Source organism: Lemur catta, chromosome 15, assembly GCF_020740605.2.
Source record: "Lemur catta isolate mLemCat1 chromosome 15, mLemCat1.pri, whole genome shotgun sequence".
Classification (NCBI taxonomy): domain Eukaryota; kingdom Metazoa; phylum Chordata; class Mammalia; order Primates; family Lemuridae; genus Lemur; species Lemur catta.
In genome coordinates, this window is record NC_059142.1 from 5,107,161 (window position 1) to 5,127,053 (window position 19,893).

The window sequence follows — 19,893 nt, forward strand, 5'->3', positions numbered from 1 at the left end:
TTGTTTGCCCATGTCCACCACCACGTCTGCCATCACAGTGGGCACAGCACCTCAGCCAGCTGCCTGTACCCAGGAAGAGGACAGTCCCAGGACTTGGGCAGCAGCTGAGGCTCTCTGTGCCCAGGCAAAGACAGGAGAATCCTAGCCCCAGACACAGATGTGTGCACAGAGACATGCAGACGTTTCCAGCCCAAGTGGCCCAGCAACTTTGCTCAAGTAATGTTTCCAGAAGAGTTAGTTGTGAAAAAAATATTTATATTTGACACCAAAATTCACTGGGCCCCCAGAGTCTGCAGGTGTGACTAGAAGAATCCCTGCTCGGTCTTGCTGGCGTCCTGCTGCGTCTAGGCCATCAGTGAGACTGGAGAGGCTGGAGGGGCACGTGGTCTTCCTCCAAGGCACCAGCCTGCCCAGGTCGGGAGGCCAAAGTGAGGTCCCTCATCACACCTGTAAACAAATGGGGAGCACTGTGACCTGACCCTTGAGTGTGTCCCCAGAAGGCAGGTGCTGGGGAAACAGAAGCAGCCACAGTCATGAAAGCAGATCATCTCCTGTGGACAGCCGGTGATCCTGGAGCCCCGCAGTCCGGAACCCCTGCCATGTGCCAATCAGGAGTCTCCCCCCAGAAGCTTAAAGTCCTCAGAGGTGACAGGCCTGTATGTCAGAGACCTGAATACCTGAGACATGCTGGAAGGAAGTGAGTTAGGTGCTCAGGGGGCTCAGAAGAGAGAGAGGACCCATCCTGCAGGGGAGCTGGTACATTTGGACACCCAGAGGGGATGTAGGGCACTTCCAACAGAGATAAGAACCAAGGAAAGCAAAGGACAAGAAGCACTGCAGACAGACTGGCCAGCTGGCATGTGGGCGGAGGTGTGAGAACTAGGTTGGATGACAGCTTTGGGCCCTGCCCTCCACGCTGAGGAGTGTGGCCTTCCAGGCAGTGGGAGGCATTGTGCAGTGTGAGTTGTGTGTGGTTTTTGTCCACATTAGCAGGGTTGGAGTGTGATAAGCCTGGAGCAGAAGGACTTGTTTGAAGGTGCCTGCGCAGGCTGGGCCACCCTGCCGTGGTGCAGAAGCAGAAGTGAGGGGTGGGGCAGAGGAATGCGTGGCGACCGGAGAGGGCAAGGACACTCAGCTCCAGGTGGGAGAGCCGGTCTTGGAGGGATGCACAGAGACCCTCAAGGCCTCCCACCTGGGTGAGGAGGGGGTGGGGTTACAGACATGTGACCTGGCATGTGGGATGGGGGTGTGGAATGCTTGGTGCGAGGTGACTTTCAAAGTTCTGGCTGTGAAGGGAGGGAGACACACAGAGAGGGTAGGAAGGAAACCTGCTGTTATGTGAGGGCCACAGTCAGCCCAGGAGCTTGGGAAACCAGCAGGCTCTGGGGAAGAAGAGGTCAGAGGAGCCCCCACACATCAGGGATCACAGGTGACTCAGGAGGCTGGTGGGGGTTGGGGGGCACAGGCACAAGCAGGTGACACTTGCTGGGAAAGAGAAGGAGAAAGGGGAGGAGGAGAACCAATGGAAGATGAGGTGGGAGCTACTGAAGGTTCTGGAAACAAAGGGTAGCTGTGAGGAGAGTTGATTCTCATGACAGACCTCTGAGGGTGGAAGGAAGGCATCTGTCCTGGTGGAGGCAGCAGGGTGGGGACAGGAGAGGCTGTCACTACAGTAGAACAGAGAGGACGAGGATACAGGCCCTGAGAGGTGGGGAGGGCCTGGGAAGTGGCTTCCCCTGGGGTGTGAAGGGGCTGGGGGGAAGCCCAGGGTCAGTGAGGTCGGCCTGCAGACAGGGCAGTGCTTCTAGGCCCAGGGAGATACTGCCTGTGCCGTGAGCTGGGCAGGAGCCCTTGCTAACTTGTGCCCTCCCAGGGCCCTAGGCTCAGCCCAGCCCCCAGGCAGGCCTGCAACAGCCACTGGAACAGGCACCCAGTGCAAGTGACTGCAAGCTGGACAGGAGGAGGGGACAGGTGGGAACAAGGGCAGCAGAGAGCACTAATGGCCTCAGAGTGTTTCCCAGGTAACTGCCTGAAAGCTGGCCTCCAAAGGCATGGGGCTGGAAAGGACAGAAGGAAGTGCCGTGCTGAGGGGGCAGCCCCTGTGAGAGGAGCTGGCATGGAGGGGAGCTGCAAAGTGGCCACGGAGGAGGCCCCTGGGCCCTGCCCCAGACTCAGCAAGGCTGTGTGGCCAAGCAGACACACACACACACACGCGTGCACACACAGGGCAGGGGCTCCAGCTACCACGGCTACTCACCAGGGACACCTGCTCCCGACGGCTCCTCACACAGTGTAGGCAGCGTCTGCTCCCACGCAGCCCAGTTCACCTCCTCCACCCTGAGGGCAACACAGTGGCTCTGAGGCCCTGGGAAGCCAGCAGTCCAGCCTGCTTTGCCCTGGGACGGCCGAGAGGACATGCTTTCTCTGCAGGACACTGGGCCACCAGATTGCTGCAGCTGGGCCAAGTACCCAAGTGGAGGAAAGAGCATCTGTCCCACAGCCCAGGGTGCCCAGAGCAGCCAGAGGAGAGGAATTCAGCTCAGGTGTGTCTTTGTGCTCACAGGTTCGGGGGCTCTTTTAGGGCTGCTCCACAAGGCTACGACTCCCCGTCTCCCTGTTCCCTACTCATTGTGTCTGTTTCTGGCTGTGCAGTTGTCACCAGATTCCCTCTCCCAGTGCCCCAGCCTTCCCTGGACACAGGAGGCCTGGCTCTTCACAGAAGGGGCCGTAGCTGGGAGATCAGGCTGGGAGAAGTGGGGTCTGGGAGCAGAGCAGCCAGGGCAGGACTAGTACACCGGGAACCCAAGGGTCCCTCTGGCTTCTTGGCCTCCTCACTGTGCCACATTTCAGGGCAGAGGAGGGGTCAGGGATCACCAGGAAGGGACCTTCAGTTTAGGTCACTGGGACAGGCAGATGGCCAGACAGACAGTGGCAGCTGTGCATCCCTGACCTCGCCTGCCTGGGCACAGTCACCAGCTGCTCCTCTGCCCTGCCCTTCCCACCAGACCTGGCTTCCAGCAACTGTCCCCTGGCTTTCAGGAGAGTCAGGCTAGCCTACATGCAGGGATTGCTGGTCAGCGAGGCCCCCAGGCCGCCCTGCCCTGCTCGCTCACTCACCTGAAGCACCAGCGCTCATCGGGGCTGCCATCTGGCCGGGTGCCCACAGTCAGCATCACGCCCGCCCGCTGCTTCTTCCTCCTGCACCACCAGTAGCCGTTCTCCATCTCCAGGACAGCAATGGCTTTCTGGGGATAAAGGATGCATCAGACAGAGCAGCCTGAGACCCTGCCTGGAGGAAGAGGTGCAAAGGGCAAGAGGAGCGTGACAGCACTTCACAGTATAACCCACAGTTGGCTAAGCATGTGGATTCAAATCTGGCTCCAGGGTTTGAAACCTGTGTGGTGTCAGCTCCTTACCCTCTCTGAATCTCAGTTTCCCCACTTGTAGACTGAAGGTAACATACCTCCCGTGGTTGCCGGGAAGTGAGCATGTTACAAGTACTCGATGACTACCTGCTCTTATATCATTCTGGGCTCCAGGATCCCACACCGCCAGGCACCATTTGCCCTGCCCCACACGTGTGCTGCCCCCGGCACACAAGCGAGTCAGGTGGGGCACAAAACTTTGCGGGGGAGGGCACCAAGGCTCAGAGAACATGAGGGGCTTCCCCAAGGTCAACAATGGATGCACAGCAGAGTGCAACCTCCCGGGCAAGGCTCACCCTATACTAACTGCCCAAGACCCACCCCAACTCTTCTCCCATCAGGAAGCAGCTATTGCTTCCCCGGAGGTGGGTGTCCTATGAGACGTCAGCTGCAGGGGACTCTGCCCCCTAAGACCCCAGGCAGGGTCAGCCCAGGACTTCACATCCTGACCACCTGCCCCACCAAACCTACCCCATTCTATATACAGTGGACACAGAGTGAGAGCCCCATGAGGCAGGGCCTTTGTCTTGGTCTCTGCTCTGTGTGTAGCACCCAGAGCTGTGCCCAGCTGTACCAGGAAATACTTGATAACAGCAATGGCGGTGCTACAGTAGCTGTAGCAGCACACCGAGTACCTCTACGTCCTGAGCGCTTCACACCTAGGAGCTTCTCAGCCTTGCCACAAGCCTGCCGAGCAGGGGAGACGCAGACAACAGGGCTCCCCGCTCAGGGCCCAGCTCCCCCAGGTCCTGAGCACTCCTCACGGGCCCAGCACCTGGGGTGGGGGTGGGGCAGGGGCTGGGATCCTCCCTGGCCATACCTGCAGCTTCCAGATGCTCCAGCTGTCGGTGGCGACGCTGTTGACGGTCTCGCTCATGAGGGCGATGAGCATGTTCAGCAGCAGCACGTAGGTGAGCAGCACGTAGGCCAGCAGCAGCAGCAGCACCACCCCGCGGAAGCGCAGCTGCTCCTGGAAGGCCAGCTCGCCCATGCCGATGGTGAATTTGAAGAGCTCCAAGGAGGCGTCCAGGATGCCCCGGTACGGGGTCCCACTGCCCTCCTCATCCTCCTGTCCAGCCACAGGCTGCGCCACCGTGGTATTGGGGCCTGCAGGGGCTCCAGGGACCCAGGCCTCCCGGCTCAGGCTTACCAGGGCTGTGGGGTAGTGGGAGAGGGGTCCTCAGCCCAGAGAGACCAGCAGGCAGCTCTAAGGGTGCACAGGGCGGGCAGGGACAGGAGAGGGCCTTTACCTACAGCGAAGCCAAAAAGGAAGATCAAGTAGACCAGAAGGAAGCGGAGCAGGTCCCGCAGGATGACCTGGAACACATGTGCCCAGGAGGTGTGTGGGTGGCTGGACCACCCAGCACAATACCAGACCCCTGCCTCCGCCCAAGTGTGGTTCCCATGTTCACCATACACACACATATATACACACATGTGTGCACACACAGGCCCTGTGGAGCCACACTGAACAGAGGGGTCTTTTAAAATCTCAGATCACATCATTTTCCTGCTTTAAACCCTACAGGAGCCGGGCACAGTGGTGTGCGCCTATAGTTGCAGCTAGTCAGGAGGCTGAGGCAAGAGGATCCCTTGAGCCCAGGAGTTCAACATTATAGTGTCCAATGATCATGCCTGTGAATAGCCACTGTGCTCCAGCTTGGGCAACACAGCAAGACTCCTGTCCCAGAAAAAAAAAAAAAAACCCTCCAGGGTAAAAAAAAATCAAACATAGATTTACCATATGATCCTGCAACTCCACTTCTGAGTGTATATATATTCCAAAAAGAATTGAGAGCGAGGACTGTAGGAAATATTTGTACACTCTAATTCATAGCAGTGTTACTTACAATAGCCAAAAGGTAGAAGCAACAGATAGGCAGATGCACAAAATGTGATCTATCCACACAATGGAATACTATTTGGCCTTAAAAAGGAAAGAAATTCTGTCTGACACATGCTACAACGTGGATGAACCTTGAGGACATTATGCTAAGTGAAATAAGCCAGTCACAGAAGGACAAATATTAGATGATTCCACTTATATGAGCTACCTAGAGCAGTGAGGTTTGTAGAGAAAGTTAAACGGTGGTTGCCAGGGGCTGGGGGAAGGAGAGAATGGGGAGGTGCTTAATGGGCATCAGGTTTCACTTTGGAATGATGAAAAAGTTCTGGGGATGGATGATGGCGACACTTAATACTGCTGAGCTGTACACTTACACATGGTTAAAATGGTAAATTTTACGTTAGGTGTATTTTACTTTTTTTTTTTTTTTTTTTGAGACAGGGTCTTGCTCTTTCACCCAGGCTAGAGTGCCGTGGCATCATCACAGCTCACTGCAACCTCAAACTCCTGGGCTCAAGCCATCCTCCTGCCTCAGCCTCCCCAGTAGCTGGGACTACAGGCATGCACCACCATTCCTGGCTAAATATTTTACCACAATTTAAAAGAAAACCTCTGGGAGCCTCCAAACATCTCCCCATGAGCAAAGCCCCCGTCCCTCCCTTCCTCCTTCCTCCCCTGCACTCTCCCTCACTCCGGGGCACCCCGAGCGTGCTCCCTTTGCTGTTTGTTCCGTTTGCTGAGAATGCTTCTTCCTTGACCCTGGGGTGGTTGAACCATTCTTTTAGGTGTTAACTTCAATGCCACCTCTTCAGAGAGGCCTGCCCAGACCATCCCACCTCAGCATGCTCCACCCCGTTTATTCTCCATCACACTGTCCGTGTGCTTCCTTCATGGAACTGAGCAGGCTGTGTGTTCTTACTTGTCTTCCTAGGGTTTGCATTTCCCCCACTGGACATCACTTCGAGAGAGTGGGGACTTGTCTGTTTTGCTCACTGCTGTATTCCCACCACTTAGAACAGGGCAGGCCCACAGCAGCCACACCCTCAACATTTGTTGAATAAATGAATGAATGCAGACACATGCGTCTGCCCACACATCCCAAGGCACAGATACACGTGAGCTTATGTGCATACTCTCTGCTCCAGCATAGAAAGATGCACGTGCTGCCATGTGGACACCTGCAAACACACATATGCACATGCAGAGCTCTGGGAGCAGGTGTGTACATGCCCATACTCAAGCTTACGTCCAGCGAGTGTCTGGGTGGTGACACGCAGGTGCATGCTCCCCTCTGCCCAGGTTAGCTGTGGAGGAAGGCTCCTGCCTGCTGAGGCCAGAAGGAGTTCCCCAGGGGCACCCCCTTCTCTCACCTTCTGGATCATGACGCTGTAGATGCCTGTGTGTTGGAAGCCACGGGTATAGTAAAGCAGGTTCAGCCAGCCCAGCACCAGCGAGGACACAAGCAGGGGCAGGTACCACTCGATGGCCAGGAAACACAGCACCTGGGACAGCACTGTGAGCAGGGCCTGGACCAGGCTGTGTGGGGGCAAGGTCTGGGTCGGATTCCAGACCACTTGACAATATCCCCCCAGCCCCCCTGGCCAGTGCTGGCCACCACTGCCTCTCCCACAGTCTGGAGGCTTGAGGTGTCCTCTGTCTGTCTGGGACTGGACCCAATCAGGGCCTGACCTCCCTCTTGGGCAAGTTATTTAACCTCTGTGGGCCTCAGTTGCCTCCCCTATAAAATGGGCATAATAGTAATCACACCTGACTCATAGAGTGTTTTCGGGGTTTGAGATACTACATGGAAAGAGTCCAGGCTCCACAGGTGTGTAGCAAGGGCTCAGTAAATGTCACTGTCATAGTCATGCTCTACAAGGACAGGAGCACAGAGGGCTCTGGGCTGGACGGCAGCCTGGGCTCCTGGGTCTGCCCTGCATGCAGCTATTGACTCCCTGGAACTCCGCTAAAGCCAGCCTGGTGCCCTCTGCCACACCCGCCTCTCCCAGGCCTCAGAGACAGTGAGGGGAGGAGGGGCAAGACCACACATACAAGAGGATTTCAAAGTAGCTATCCATGAAGGAGGTCCAGATGAACAGGCGGCGCCGCCAGAAGTACCACAGCTGCAGAGGAGGGAGGAGGACAGAGGGCTATGAAACTTGCTCTCCAGGCACAAGGGCTGCCCAGCTGCCCCGCAGGAACTGAGGCCGGTCCCCTGAGCAAGTGCTCCCTGCCTGCTGGCCTGGCCGTGTGGGAGCCTGGCCAGGACCACCTCAGGGGCTAAAGTAGCAGCTTTGGCTTTGGGAGGACTCGTGAATTCTTGTGACAGCTGATATGGCTTTGGACCCTCTTTCCAAAAAGAGCAGCCACCCACCCACAGACACCCAGACAATGCCAGGGGCCTCCTGGTCCCTACGGATCCAGAAGAAGAGGCCACACGTGGTGTACAGAGAGGAGAGAGCCTTTTCCTCCTGCCTCTGGCCTCACAGGGAGCCCCTGTCCTTCAGCCAACCTGGCTTTGGTACCCAAGTTCTGCCCAAGAAGGCCCTAATGTCTGGGTGCCCAGCCTGTCTCCTGCAGGCTTGTAGCACTTCCCCTGAAGAAGCCCCGCCTGTCCCCCCTCCCCCTGCCTTTCATGCTCCCCAGGAGAGGAAAGCCCCAGCCAAGGGACACTGCCAAGGAATCAGAGAAGCCATCTGCTACCCCACAGGTATCCCACAAAGCACAGCAGGGAGGGTACCAGGCCGCCTCACCAGCCACCCTGGGGGGGACTGGGTATGGGAGTCAGTTTCCTGGCCAGCAAAGGCATTGTGGCTAACACGCTCTAAGCCCCCCTGGAGCAGAATTCTAGGTCTGCCTCGGTCAGCGGCCAGCCACGCAGGGTGGGGAGATGGGAAGGAGCCCTCACCTGGCCCAGGAGGAGGTAGACCCCCCCTAGCAGGATCAGGATGTGGCCGAGCAGCAGCATGGAGTTTCCTGCCGTGGGCTTCAGGGGGAGAAAGGCCTGTTGAAGACAGTCGGATAAGACCCAACAGCTCACCCTCCCAGAGCCAAAGCCAGAGGCAATGCGGGCTCCAGGGAAGGACGCCGGATTCTAGTCTCCTGAGAGGCACATTGTATAGTCATGAGCGAGCGTGGCGTCTGGAGCCAGACTGCCTGGGTTCAGACCCTGTCTCCACCTCTTACAGCCTGTGTGACCTTGGATAAGATACTTAACCTCTCTGTGCCTTCCTTTCCTCACCTGGGGATGGTGATAATTCATCATCTCAGAGGGTTGTTGTGAGCATGAATTGACACATGTCAATCACTTAGGATACCGTCTCACATACCGGGAGCACTCAGTGAGTATCTGCCATTATTACTGCTGTGGGCAATAAGCCTAAGCCCCAGTGTTATCCTTTGTAGAAGCCGATGGTAATCCTGCCCCATCTTCCTCCAGCGCTGCTGCCTCCCCCAGGACGTGCCCGCACCCGCCCTTGCCTTCTCCAGGGCAGGCTGGTGGTAGGCAACAGCTGTGAAGATGAGCATGTAGATCAGATAACACAGGAAGTTGAAGAAGAACCTGGGGATGAGCAGATCCCATTTCGCCTGCAGCAGTTTGTTCAGGGGCTCCAAGACTACCATTCGGTGTCGGTGCTGGGGAGGGAAGGGGAGAGCCGTGGGTACATTCAGCAAGTACAGATGGGCACCCACTTCATGTTAGGCTCAATGCAAGGGCCAAGGGAAATGGAGGGGAGAGGATGGCAGGGGCTCCCACACCCCCAGGACCCCCTAATGACCCCAGCCCAGCCCGCACTGCCACAGAGTGACCGAGGGCCTCGCCCTACAGAGGAGGTGCTGGTCAGCAGAGAGACTCTCAGTGGTTGCCACGGGGCCCCTGGAGTGAGCTCCACGTTGGGTGGCCCTGGAGTGTAGACTGAGTGTAGGCCCGTCAGCCGGGGTCAGGGCCACAACCGCTGGGACATGCAGCCACAGCCCTGCTGGCACAGGAATGGGGCAGGTGTGGTTCCAGCAGGCAGCCCTGATTTGTGGACCTTGCTGGAAGGCTCTACCAAGCCCTCCAAGCACAATCACACCCCCACGGCTCACCGGGGTCCTGCAATGAAAGGCAATGATCTCCAGCACTGAGTTCTCCTCACAGCTGTCCACAGAGGCCAGGTCGTACAGGGACACCCGGACAGGCCCGTAGCACCACTCGGTGAACTTTCGGGAAAGAGGCTGGCATGGTCCTGAGAACTCTCGCTGCAGGATGTGCCTGAAAATCTGCAGGGCGGCCTTGTGAGCTTGCCTGCTGGGCCCCCTCCTGCTCTGATGCTGGGCAAGGTGGACACCCAGCTCCCCGCAGTTGCCCACTGTCTGCAGAGCTGGAGCAGACGTGCACACGGCCCCGTACACAAGGGTCCTTACGCATAGCCACACGTGCCCAGCCACAGGGCAGACTCTCATGCCCACCCACCGCACATGCCCCGGCCTGGCTCTTCCTTCCCCACTCCCACCCCATGACCCTCTTTCCTCGACTCCTCAGGTGGCAGAGAGACCCCCAGCCCGGGCGTCCTTAAGGCTGCTTAAGGTCAGAGGCTACCACCTATACGTGTGTGTGCACTTCTGTGGTCAGAGTGCAGAGCTTTCAACAGGCTAGAAAGGGGTCCCTAACCCAAATAGGTTAAGAAGCAAATCTGATTTCACAAATGAGGCATAGGGGGAAAAGGTATAGATGGGGGTGGGTTCCACAGGCCACACAGCAGTGCCCCTAGACAACGAAGTGAGGTTCACACACCCCAGGAGGCCCCCCAGGAAACTTGGAGGGCAGGAAAAAAGGATTAAAACTTCTATTTATGTTTATGTTTATTTTTATCATAGCTTTTTAAAAAAAATCCCTGCTTTCTAAGCATTGGCCCTATGTAACTGCACAGGTTATACGCCCATGAAGCCGCCCTGATCACAGGGAACAGACAACTGGTAAGCAACTTGGAAAAAGTGGAGCTGCACCATGCTCACTCTTCCTGCGAAAATAACTTCCCACTAAATCAAAGTTTTAGGCAATAAAAATGAAAATGCAAAAGTTGGGAAGAAAATATGGACATGGAGATTATATATTACACATAATGATCATAATACATATCATATATTATATATATGCTAGATACATAATCTTATGGCAGGAATTAAGCAATAGGAAAATCAAGGAACCTGCTGGGTATGGTGGCTCACGCCTGTAACACCAGCACTTTGGGAATCCAAGGTGGAGGATTGCTTGAGGCCAGGAGCTCAAGACCAGCCTGAGCAAGACAGAGACCCCATCTCTACAAAAAAATAGAAATATTAGCCAGGCGTGGTAGCTCATGCCTGTAATCTCAGCTACTGGGGAGTCTGAGGGGGAAGATTGCTTGAGCCCAGGAATTTGAAGCTGCTGTGAGCTATGACGACACCACTGCACTCTAGCCTGGGTGACAGAGTGAGACCCTGTCTCCAAAAAAAAAAAAGCCAACCAAGGAACCTTAAAGGAAAAGATAATTACACTTGTATACATAAACATTTTTTTTTTTTTTTTTTTTGAGACAGAGTCTCGCTCTGTTGCCCGGGCTAGAGTGAGTGCTGTGGCGTCAGCCTAGCTCACAGCAACCTCAGACTCCTGGGCTTAAGCTGATCCTACTGCCTCAGCCTCCCAAGTAGCTGGGACTACAGGCATGCGCCATCATGCCCGGCTAATTTTTTATATATATTTTTAGTTGGCCAGATAATTTCTTTCTATTTTTAGTAGAGACGGGGGTCTCACTCTTGCTCAGGCTGGTCTCGAACTCCTGACTTCGAGTGATCCACCCGCCTCAGCCTCCCAGAGTGCTAGGATTACAGGCGTGAGCCACCGCACCCGGCCCATAAACATTTTTAAATTCTGTATGGTGAAAAGATACAACAAAATTCAAAAAACAAACAATGAACTGGGAGAAAAATTTGCAAGGATAAAAGGATAATAGTAGAGAAAATACTAAGTTCATTATAAATAGTTACCAAACAATATGCAGAAAATCTAATAGCCAAATAGGTAAGGGATATAAAAAAACTGTCTCCTAATAAAGAAACCTTAATGACTTAAAAAATTCCCTGTGTTTCATAATGTAATGCAATATATTAATTCAGTAGTCTATATATAATTTATTAACACACATGCATTAGAGGTGCATACTGAAAATGTAACTAATAGGAGTGTTCCATGGCAAAATGGAATACCCAAGACTCTTGACCACTGCCCCAGAAATTTCAGGGTGAGTCCTGCTGCTTCCTAGAAAGCGGGGAAAGAGGAGGGAAGAGACAGCTGCTCACCTCGATTTTGCCCTCCTTGGCAGCCAGCTTCAGGGGTGTGAGGCCCTCCAGGTTGGGGATGTCCTCGAGCTGCACTTGGGAGCAGAGGCGGGCCCCAGCTTGGAGGAGCCTGTCATACATGGGGATCACCAGTGCACTGTTCTCAGGTGAGTTGTCTGCAATCATCACCAGGGCGTGCAGGGCCGTGTTGCCCAGGGAGTCGGTGGCCTGCAGGCTGGCGCGCTGGTGCGGGTTCTCCAGGAGGTAGCTCACCACATCCCACTGCTTGGTGCACACGGCCAGAGAGAGGGGCAGCTCGCCTGTGGGCCGAGAAGGCAGCTTGGGCCTCGGGCCTCCCAGACTCCACCTGACTACTCCTCATGCTCCTTGGACAGAAGGCCAGGCCTCCTCAAAATGGGTCAGGCTTCTTTACCATCTAAGGGAGCAGAACAGGGGCCAGCCAACCAGGTCCCCATCTCCCCTGCTTCTTGCTGTCATTAGGCATGTGCTGCCGCTTTGTTCTGACTCTGCCTGGTTGCCACAGGCCAGTTCCGGCAGCCCACTCCCCTCTCTGGGTCTGGGCTGGGATGCATGCTGAGCCTCCTTGTCCAGACAATGATAAAACATCTCTTAAGACAAATTGCTTTTGCAGCAGCACAGTGTTTAGAAGCAGGGCATCAGGGTCAGACAGACTTGGGTTTAAGGGCCAACTCTGCCACACACTAACCATATGGCCTTGGACAAGGCCTTACCCCCCTGTGCCTCAATTTATCCAAGAAAGCCTCGCTTACCGAAATAGAAGCAAGTCCCTTTACTCTTCTGGAAGAAGTGGCCACAGGCCCGGGCATGCACATCAGCTCCGTTCTCCACCAGGAGCATCACACACTGCAGGCTCCTCTTCTCAATGGCAATGTGCAAGGCACTGTGGCCTCGGTAGTACTCATCTGTACACTGGGCATTGACCAGGGGCCGCGGATTGCCTGAGTCCCGGTCGATCTGCAGCAGCCGCGGGATGCAGGCGTTGACCCCATCCTGAAGATTCAGCACGGCCTTCATCAGGCACGTCTTCCCTGTGGAGCCCTCTGTGGGAAAGAGGGAGGGGAAGGGCACGGTGGTGCTCAGACCTGGAGCAGCTGGGCTGCCTGCCAGCGTGTACAGCAGGCCAGGCTCCAAAGTACCCCTTGGGAGGATAAAAAAAGATGAATACTCACTACTGGTGGGAGCACAAACATGTTACAGGGTATTAAGGCTCCAGGCAACAAGTAAGAAAATACCAACAGGTATGACTACAATTTCTGCCCTAGAAACTAAGACATAATTCATCATCCATGCAATGTTCCAAGAACATTCCAAACAGTATTTGTAAGTGGCTCCACTATTTAATGGCTCCATCTCCTCTGGCAAGTCACTTGGCCTCTCTTAGCCTCAGTTTCCCTCACTGTAAAATGGAAATATTCCAGGATTAAATGGAATAATATAGACAAAATGTTTAGCACAAAGAGGGCCTGGCACACAGCTAGTTGAGGCCAAAAACTACAGACTACCTTATGGGCATCAATAAGGAATCTGTTAACTAAGTTATGGTAAGTCTACACAGTGGAAAACTCGCTCTGCAGTTGTTAAAGTGACTGAGTTCCATATGTACTGAATGGAATGTGCTACAAGATATTACCTGGGGGAGAGGCACATTGAAAATTAGCACATGTCAAGGCCCCATGAATGTAAATATATTCCTAAGGCATCAAGAAAGTGTGAAAAAGACTCATCCTAAACCATTAACAGGGGCCCAGGATGACAGACTGTTTTTGCCCTAGGCTTTATACCTTTCCTACTGTTGGCAGAGTGCACATGTTATTTTTCTAATCAGCTCAAACAATAACGATATTTAGATTTTGGGCAAAGAGTGCTCTGAGATGGGTCAAGTGTATGGTACATGTATTATATATTATATCTCAACAACACTGTTACAAAAAAATAAAAAAGAATGTTTGAGTATCCTTTCAGTCACTACAGTGGTTTGGGGGTGGCAGAGAAAGCTGGGAGCCCAGTGGAGTGGGTGGAAGTCAGAGGTGGTCAGGGGGTGGCCCCTCAGCTCCTAACCAGGGTCCAGGCCCACCCAGCCAGCCCAACTACCAGCCCGTAGGGCACCATGGGCCTGGTCCTGCAGGCCAGGGTCTACCTGTGTACTCTGAGTCGGTGAGGTACTTGCTGGTCCGGCGCAGGTACTCCTGTAGTCCATCCAGATCCTCGGGGACACCCCGGGAGACCACACTGAAGAGCCGGTCACGGTCAAAGCGGTTTGAGTCTGGCTGGCTGTGGGGTATGTGGTTTGTGACTCATGCAGGAGAAGGGCCATGGTTCCCTCCCATCCCAAGGAGCCCTTTCAGAGAGTCCTATAAACACTGGACACCTCTCAGGTCCAGGAGCCCCATGGACACCCTTCTGAGGGCCTCTGCTCTCCTATGGCAGACAAGGAGACCCCAAGTGCTCAGAGCCCCAGGAGGAGGAGGAGGGCCACGTCCAGGTGCTAATCTGCTGCATCCCTGGGACTCCAGTCATCACAGATAGTTTTCAGCATCAGGTGCTCATCATTTGCCCGGTGCCATGATGCGTTACCTCTCAACAGACTCGTTACCCCATAGGGTCTATTTCAGGACACGCAACTCATGGTGGCTCTTGAGCTTGGGTGTGGGTCTGGACAGGACTGCAGGGGGTCCCTGCAGACTGACAGTGGCTATATGCACCATTGGCCTTGAAGAAAGAATGAAGAGCCAGGCACAGTGGCTCATGCCTGTAACCCTCGTACTCTGGGAAGCCAAGTCGGGAGGATCGCTTGAGCTCAGGAGTTTGAAACCAGCCTGAGCAATAACAAGACCCATCTCTACTAAAAATAGAAAAATTAGCTGGGTGTGGTGGCATGTGCCTGTAGTCCCAGCTACTCGGGAGGCTGAGGCAGGAGGATTGCTTGAGCCCAGGAGTTTGAGGTTGCTGTGAGCTATGATGATGCCATGGCACTCTAGCTGGGGCCACAGAGTGAGACTCTAAAAAAAGTAAAAACAAATATAAATAAAGAATGAAGAAAAGCTCCCTCCTCCTTCCAGAAACTGCTTATCAACTACAGAATATTCTGTACCTTAGTCCTCACATCAGTCCTACAGGCCAGGAACCACTCTCTTCTCCATTAAACAAACAAGGAGGCAGCATAGCTTGCCCAAAGTCACACAGTGCAGAACTGGGATTTCATGGGGGCTGTCTAACTCTAGACCCCCCAGAGAGATTCTAAGCTGGGCAGCAAAAGATTTCCCAGAGACAGTCAGAGTGTCACGTGGGCCCAACACTGAAACATATCAGCCGCTGTCCAGTGTTTTACTGAGAAGCCACACTTATGGGGAATCTCTCCCACAGACCCCAAAAGTGGTCTGGTAGCTCATCACAATCTGGCATTGTCTAGTGACGGGGAAATGGGGAGGGCCTCAGGCACGCCTCCCTGGGCTGCCTCACTACTCACAGGGGCCGGCTCGCCTCCGGGGCTCCTGGCACTACTACCAGCAGCTATGAAGGGACAAACAAAAGGGGTGCTATTTGATGCTTTGAGGACCTCAGGTTCCAGCTTAACATCTTCTGTAGAATGCGCCAATCAAGTAGGGGTTGGTGACTCTCTGGTGCACAAGGTGATTGTGGGGATCAGTCATGTTTTAAGCCTTTCAGCTGTGACTGTGATTACAGCCAGCCCTGCCTCCTCCATGCAACACCAGGAGGCTGTGTGTCCACCTCGCCCTGGCCAGGCGTGCCATCATCCACCCAGCAGGCCACATGACTACAACATGACCAAGAGGGAAGGCTCTGCTGCTGACTTGGGAGCCCTGCGGGTGGGCAGACCGGCTGGGGGAAGTGGCCATTTGGAGAATGCACTTCCTGTTGCTGGGTGACATCATGATCCTGGGGTAGGGAAGCCCGATGAAGGCACAGAGCGAGGCTCGGAAGGGCATCAAGGGGCCTGTTCTGCTCTGCTGGGCAGGCTGCACAGCTCCCAGAAGCTCTGCACACATCTTCTCCTGCCCTGGTGCTGCTCTTGGCCACGGTCATCCAGCACACACAGTTTGGGGGCTCCAGCCTGGGAAGCCAAGGCTGGTGGGCATATCTGAAGAATGAGGAGGGAGGAAGGGGCTTCCCTGGCAGAGTCTTGCCTGGCCCATGAGGATTCTCCAGCCCTCACACTAGGGGAATGCCAGATGCACGCCCCCAGTCCCCAGCAGGACTGGGAGCAGGACCCCCAGGGATGGTGGGCTCACACAGTCTGAACTGGTAGAAAGACCACAGGAAAACCAAAGCGCACAGGACTCCAAGCAGAAGCTCATCACCCTCAATCCCCAGAGTTCACATCCCCTGGGTGGCAGGTGCAGCCTTGGGGCAGAACCGAGGACCCCAGGGACATTTCCAGATATCCTTGACTCCCTTCCTGGATGGAGTGTGGATCCTGCCATCATCTCCCATAGTGACCATGGCAGGAGTGGGGGTCAGGACACGAACAAAGGGGATTCAAGGGTCAATTGAGTACTTGGAACTGGAAGAATGTGTCCTAAGAAGAACATGGCCTCAGAGAGCACAAGGCCAAGAATGGGGAAGGTTCCAGAAGGAGCACAGCAGAGCAGAGGTCAGCCTGTCAGGTGCAGGAGCTGTCAGCCAGACCGAGGATGCGGCAGGCTGTGGGGAAGGGGCACTGGTACTGGGCTGCTGCTGAGGGGGCCTCCCTGCCCCGCCCCTGTCCACTACCTCACCTGGCACCTGCTCCCTGCCGGTAGTTGAGGTTCACTTTGATCTTAGTGGGGAAGTTCCGGTCCTCGCCCTGAAATGGCGACTCCATGGGGGGTGGCCCACCCCCAAAGCCCTGCTTTCCTCTGTCCTCAGCGCCATCTTCTTGACCCCCATCGGACGTCTCCAGCCTAAAAGCTGGAGGGCTGGAGGGCGAGGTCATCCTCAGGCTAAGAGGCTGCTTGGTCGGGCTGGAACCTTGGTGGAGATCGGGATGTCAAGGGTCCCTTCCTCCTCCCAGCCTTGGTCTGGGGCCTGCAGAAGGAGGTAGACATGTAGCAGTGCGTGCAAGGAGATCCACCCCTGGCCGGGAGCTCCCCACAGGACGGGAAGTGAGCTGGGAGGGAGGAAGGCCTATGGTATGAGGGCAGCCCCACATCCTAGAACCAGGAGGAACAAGGACCCAACTGGGTGCCTTTTTGATGTTGTTCCATAGGAAGAGCCATGACTGTCCCCAACTTTTCCTCTGGGACTTCCTGATATCTGAGGGGTCACAACTCCTGTTCTGGGGATAACAAACATCTCTACATGACTTTTTGCCCAGCCGCCAATATTCACAACAGATAAAGGTTGCGGGGCTGGGGAGGGCCACTCAACCCCTCCCCACAGAACGCAGCTCTCCAGCGTTGGGAAAACCACTGGTCTATGAAAACTCTCCTTTTGCTGCCAGGACAGCTAAGGCTCAGAAAGGGCAAGTGACTTTCCCAAGGTCACTAGTTGTTGGAAGAGCCAGGTCTAAAACCATCATGATGATCCTCTTCAGCTCTCAGAGTCTTTCAGGGCCTGTCTATATTCTTAGTCTGACTCAACTCTGAGGGCATCGAATGCCACCTCTCTGTGCCTCTGGGTCTCTAGAGGCTTCAGAGCAGTGAGCGAGGCCCCTCGCTGGCTGTCTAGTCCCTCTCTGCCACCCACCTCAGGCCCAAGGCTGGCCCTAGGGAGCTCAGCTGACAGCACAATCTCACCCTCACGGGAAAACTGAAACCACAGCCTCCAGCATAGCAAGGGGTGGGGCCCCAGTCAGGGTTGGGGAGTCCCCTGCCCCGCAGTGGGCAAGAGCAGAGAGAAGGAAAATGAGTCAGAGATGTGTAGCGACACAGCAGGGTGGGAAAAGGGGAAAGGGGGCAGAGAGAGAGAAGAGCAGGACGAGCCATGGAAAGTGGAGGGGGGCTGCTGGGGGCAGGCCCAGGCCCACAGCCAGCCTCGGGGACCTGTGTGGAGCATTTTCCCCTAGAAGCAGGGCAGGGTGGGACCTGCCTCACTGCCTGAACTTGCAGTTGTGACCCATCACCCTTTCTACCCACACTGGGCAAGAGGTGGGGGTGGTCTTTACTCGGCCACATGGCATTTAGCCTGGCTTGTGTCCCCAGCCAAACCCTTGCCCATTCTGCCTCCTTGGCCATCCCCCAGCCCACCAGTCCCAAGCTCCAGCAGCGACAGAGATCTGTCCAGACCCTACCCCACCTCCTGGGACCCCCACCCACCGTGGCAGGGCAGGAAGGCGTGTGGAAGTGCAGGTAGTGGGAGTGGAGCCCCACACACACCCTGACTCCAGGCTGCAGAAGCAAGGAGCCCGTTCAGCCTCCCCTGTCAGGTTTGGGGACCCAGCCCCCTCCGACAACCCCGGAATTGCCCACCGACTTACCCTGCAGGGGGAGGCAGGGCGTGGCGCCGGCAGCTGAGGGCCACTGGGATCCGTGAGCCTCTCAGCGGCAGGGGCTGCGGGAGGAAGTGAAGCTGGGAGGGGCGGCGGGCGCTGACAGCGCAGGAGCCCCGGAACCTCCCTACCCGGCTGCAAGCTCTGAGCTCCCGCCAGCGGGTTGTGGTCTCTCTGAGCTGCCTGCCCTCAGCCCGCCCTGCCAGCCGGCACGGTGGGGAGTGAGGGTTTAATGCGTCAGGACAGCCCGGCCACCAGAGACTGACCATCTGGACCAGTGGCCACACCCTGCTCTTGGGGAGACACGCCCCGCCCTCGACACCCGCACTCTGTCTAGCCACTGAGGCCCCAGGTAGGGATGGGGACAATAGAGGCAGCCCTTGGGTGCTGAGGCCTGGGCTTTGATGGGAGTTGGCACGAGGTGGGGGATTCTTGCCCCACTACACTGACATCTGCCCGCTCCTCTTCCCCACCAGCACAGTCTTCCAGCAGCCATGTGGCTCTTTACTGGGTCCTGATTGACCCATCATGGGGCGAGAGCTGATGTGGATGACCCCCAGGAAAGGGAGAGGCTCAGCCCAGCAGATGCCCCCGGGAAGGCAGCCTCATCCACCCACCCCACACTTTGGGGGGACTTTCCCACCTCCCAGGACCTTCCCCCAGCCTCCTGACCCCAGGGACCTCATGGTTTCAGAGTCCCCCTAGTTAAAGGTGCTTCCAGCACCAGCCAGCAGGTGGGGACAAGGAGACCAGTAGGCATTGCTAAAATCGGACCTCCTGGCCCTTCCCTGCTCTGGTCTCAACTTTGGGGCTTGGAGAGCCAGCTCTAGGACCCCCTCTCCCCCACTCCAAACCCCAAGCCCCAGCTCTACCTCCAAAATTTGTCTCTCTTTCTGCTGGGTCCAAGCCAAAATCATCTCTCCCCTTGGCAGCTGCAGCCTCCTCTAACCTGTAACCCCCACCCTCATAACCTGTTCTCCTTACAGCAACTGAAGTGATCTTCTGAAAATGAAAACCGGTTTGCCTCATTCCTTGACTTAACCCTTCCCCTTCCCTCCCCCCACCTCCATGGCTTCTCCTGGTGCTTGGAATAGAAGGCAAACTCCATCCTGCAGCCCACGCAGTCCCATGACCTTCTCCATTGCTCCACCTTCATCTCTCCTTGCAACCCTGTTGTGCATGTGACACTCTAGACCTCCGCCGTCCAATACGGTAGTCGCTAGCCATGGTGGCTGTTCACATTTAAATCAATTGTAATACAAATAAACATTCAGTTCTACAGTCTCATTAACCACATTTCAAATACTCAATAGTCACATGTGTCCAGTAGCTACCATACTGGACAGCACAGATAGAGAACTTTTCCATCAACACAGAGAGTTCTACTGGACAGCACTGAACACATTTACATCCGCTAGACTTTTTGAACACACTTCCGTCTCCACATATGCCTGTTCCACCTGCCAGGGACACTACACACATGTGCACACAAGCACACACACACACACACACACACTGACCTTGCTCTAGCCAACTTCTACTCATCCGTCACCTCTCAATTTAAACATCACTTCCTCTAGGTAGCCTTTCCTAGACCCTGGACTAGGTTGGGGTCCCCACTATGTGTTCTCTAAGCACTTTGTAATTCCCCCATCACAATTCATTACCGATTATTGTTAATATTTATTTAATTGTCTGGCTTTACCTTCAACAATAACAAACACTTGTTGAGTACTCACTTTGTGCCAGGCAATGTGTTAGGTGCTTTACATGTAACTCTTAGACAATCTTATTTCCCAGATGAGAAAACTGACAGAGGACAATTTTAGGTACCTTGTCCAATGCCACATGGC

General features: G+C 55.2%; 1 protein-coding gene across 2 annotated transcripts; it reads right to left on the reverse strand.

Annotated features, from left to right (window-relative positions):
* Positions 1 to 231: 231 nt before the first annotated feature.
* Positions 232 to 18,376, reverse strand: TRPV2 (transient receptor potential cation channel subfamily V member 2). 2 transcript variants are annotated; one of them, XM_045526839.1, is made up of 15 exons: positions 18,029 to 18,097; positions 16,350 to 16,638; positions 13,751 to 13,884; positions 12,363 to 12,653; positions 11,593 to 11,891; positions 9,361 to 9,534; positions 8,752 to 8,907; positions 8,180 to 8,275; positions 7,324 to 7,394; positions 6,642 to 6,807; positions 4,676 to 4,742; positions 4,246 to 4,580; positions 3,118 to 3,245; positions 2,258 to 2,337; positions 232 to 447 (listed from the first exon to the last, which is right to left on the reverse strand). In XM_045526839.1, the coding sequence occupies exons 2-15, from the start codon at positions 16,544 to 16,546 to the stop codon at positions 353 to 355; spliced, it is 2,289 nt and encodes a 762-aa protein (XP_045382795.1). In that variant the 5' UTR covers positions 16,547 to 16,638; positions 18,029 to 18,097; the 3' UTR covers positions 232 to 352. The 2 variants fall into 2 exon arrangements, with proteins under 2 accessions (XP_045382795.1, XP_045382794.1); XM_045526838.1 differs by lacking the exon at positions 16,350 to 16,638 and having other exon boundaries at positions 18,029 to 18,376.
* Between the last annotated feature and the right edge of the window lie 1,517 nt (positions 18,377 to 19,893).

Coding starts and splice junctions, on each gene's coding strand:
- TRPV2 (XM_045526838.1), bottom strand. CDS start 18,309: ATGGTCAGTCTCTGGTGGCCGGGCTGTCCTGACGCATTAAACCCTCAC. Junction 9,535..11,592: donor CCAAGGAGGGCAAAATCGAG/GTGAGCAGCTGT, acceptor GCCGCCCTGCAG/ATTTTCAGGCACATCCTGCA. Junction 2,338..3,117: donor GATGAGCGCTGGTGCTTCAG/GTGAGTGAGCGA, acceptor TGTTGCCCTCAG/GGTGGAGGAGGTGAACTGGG.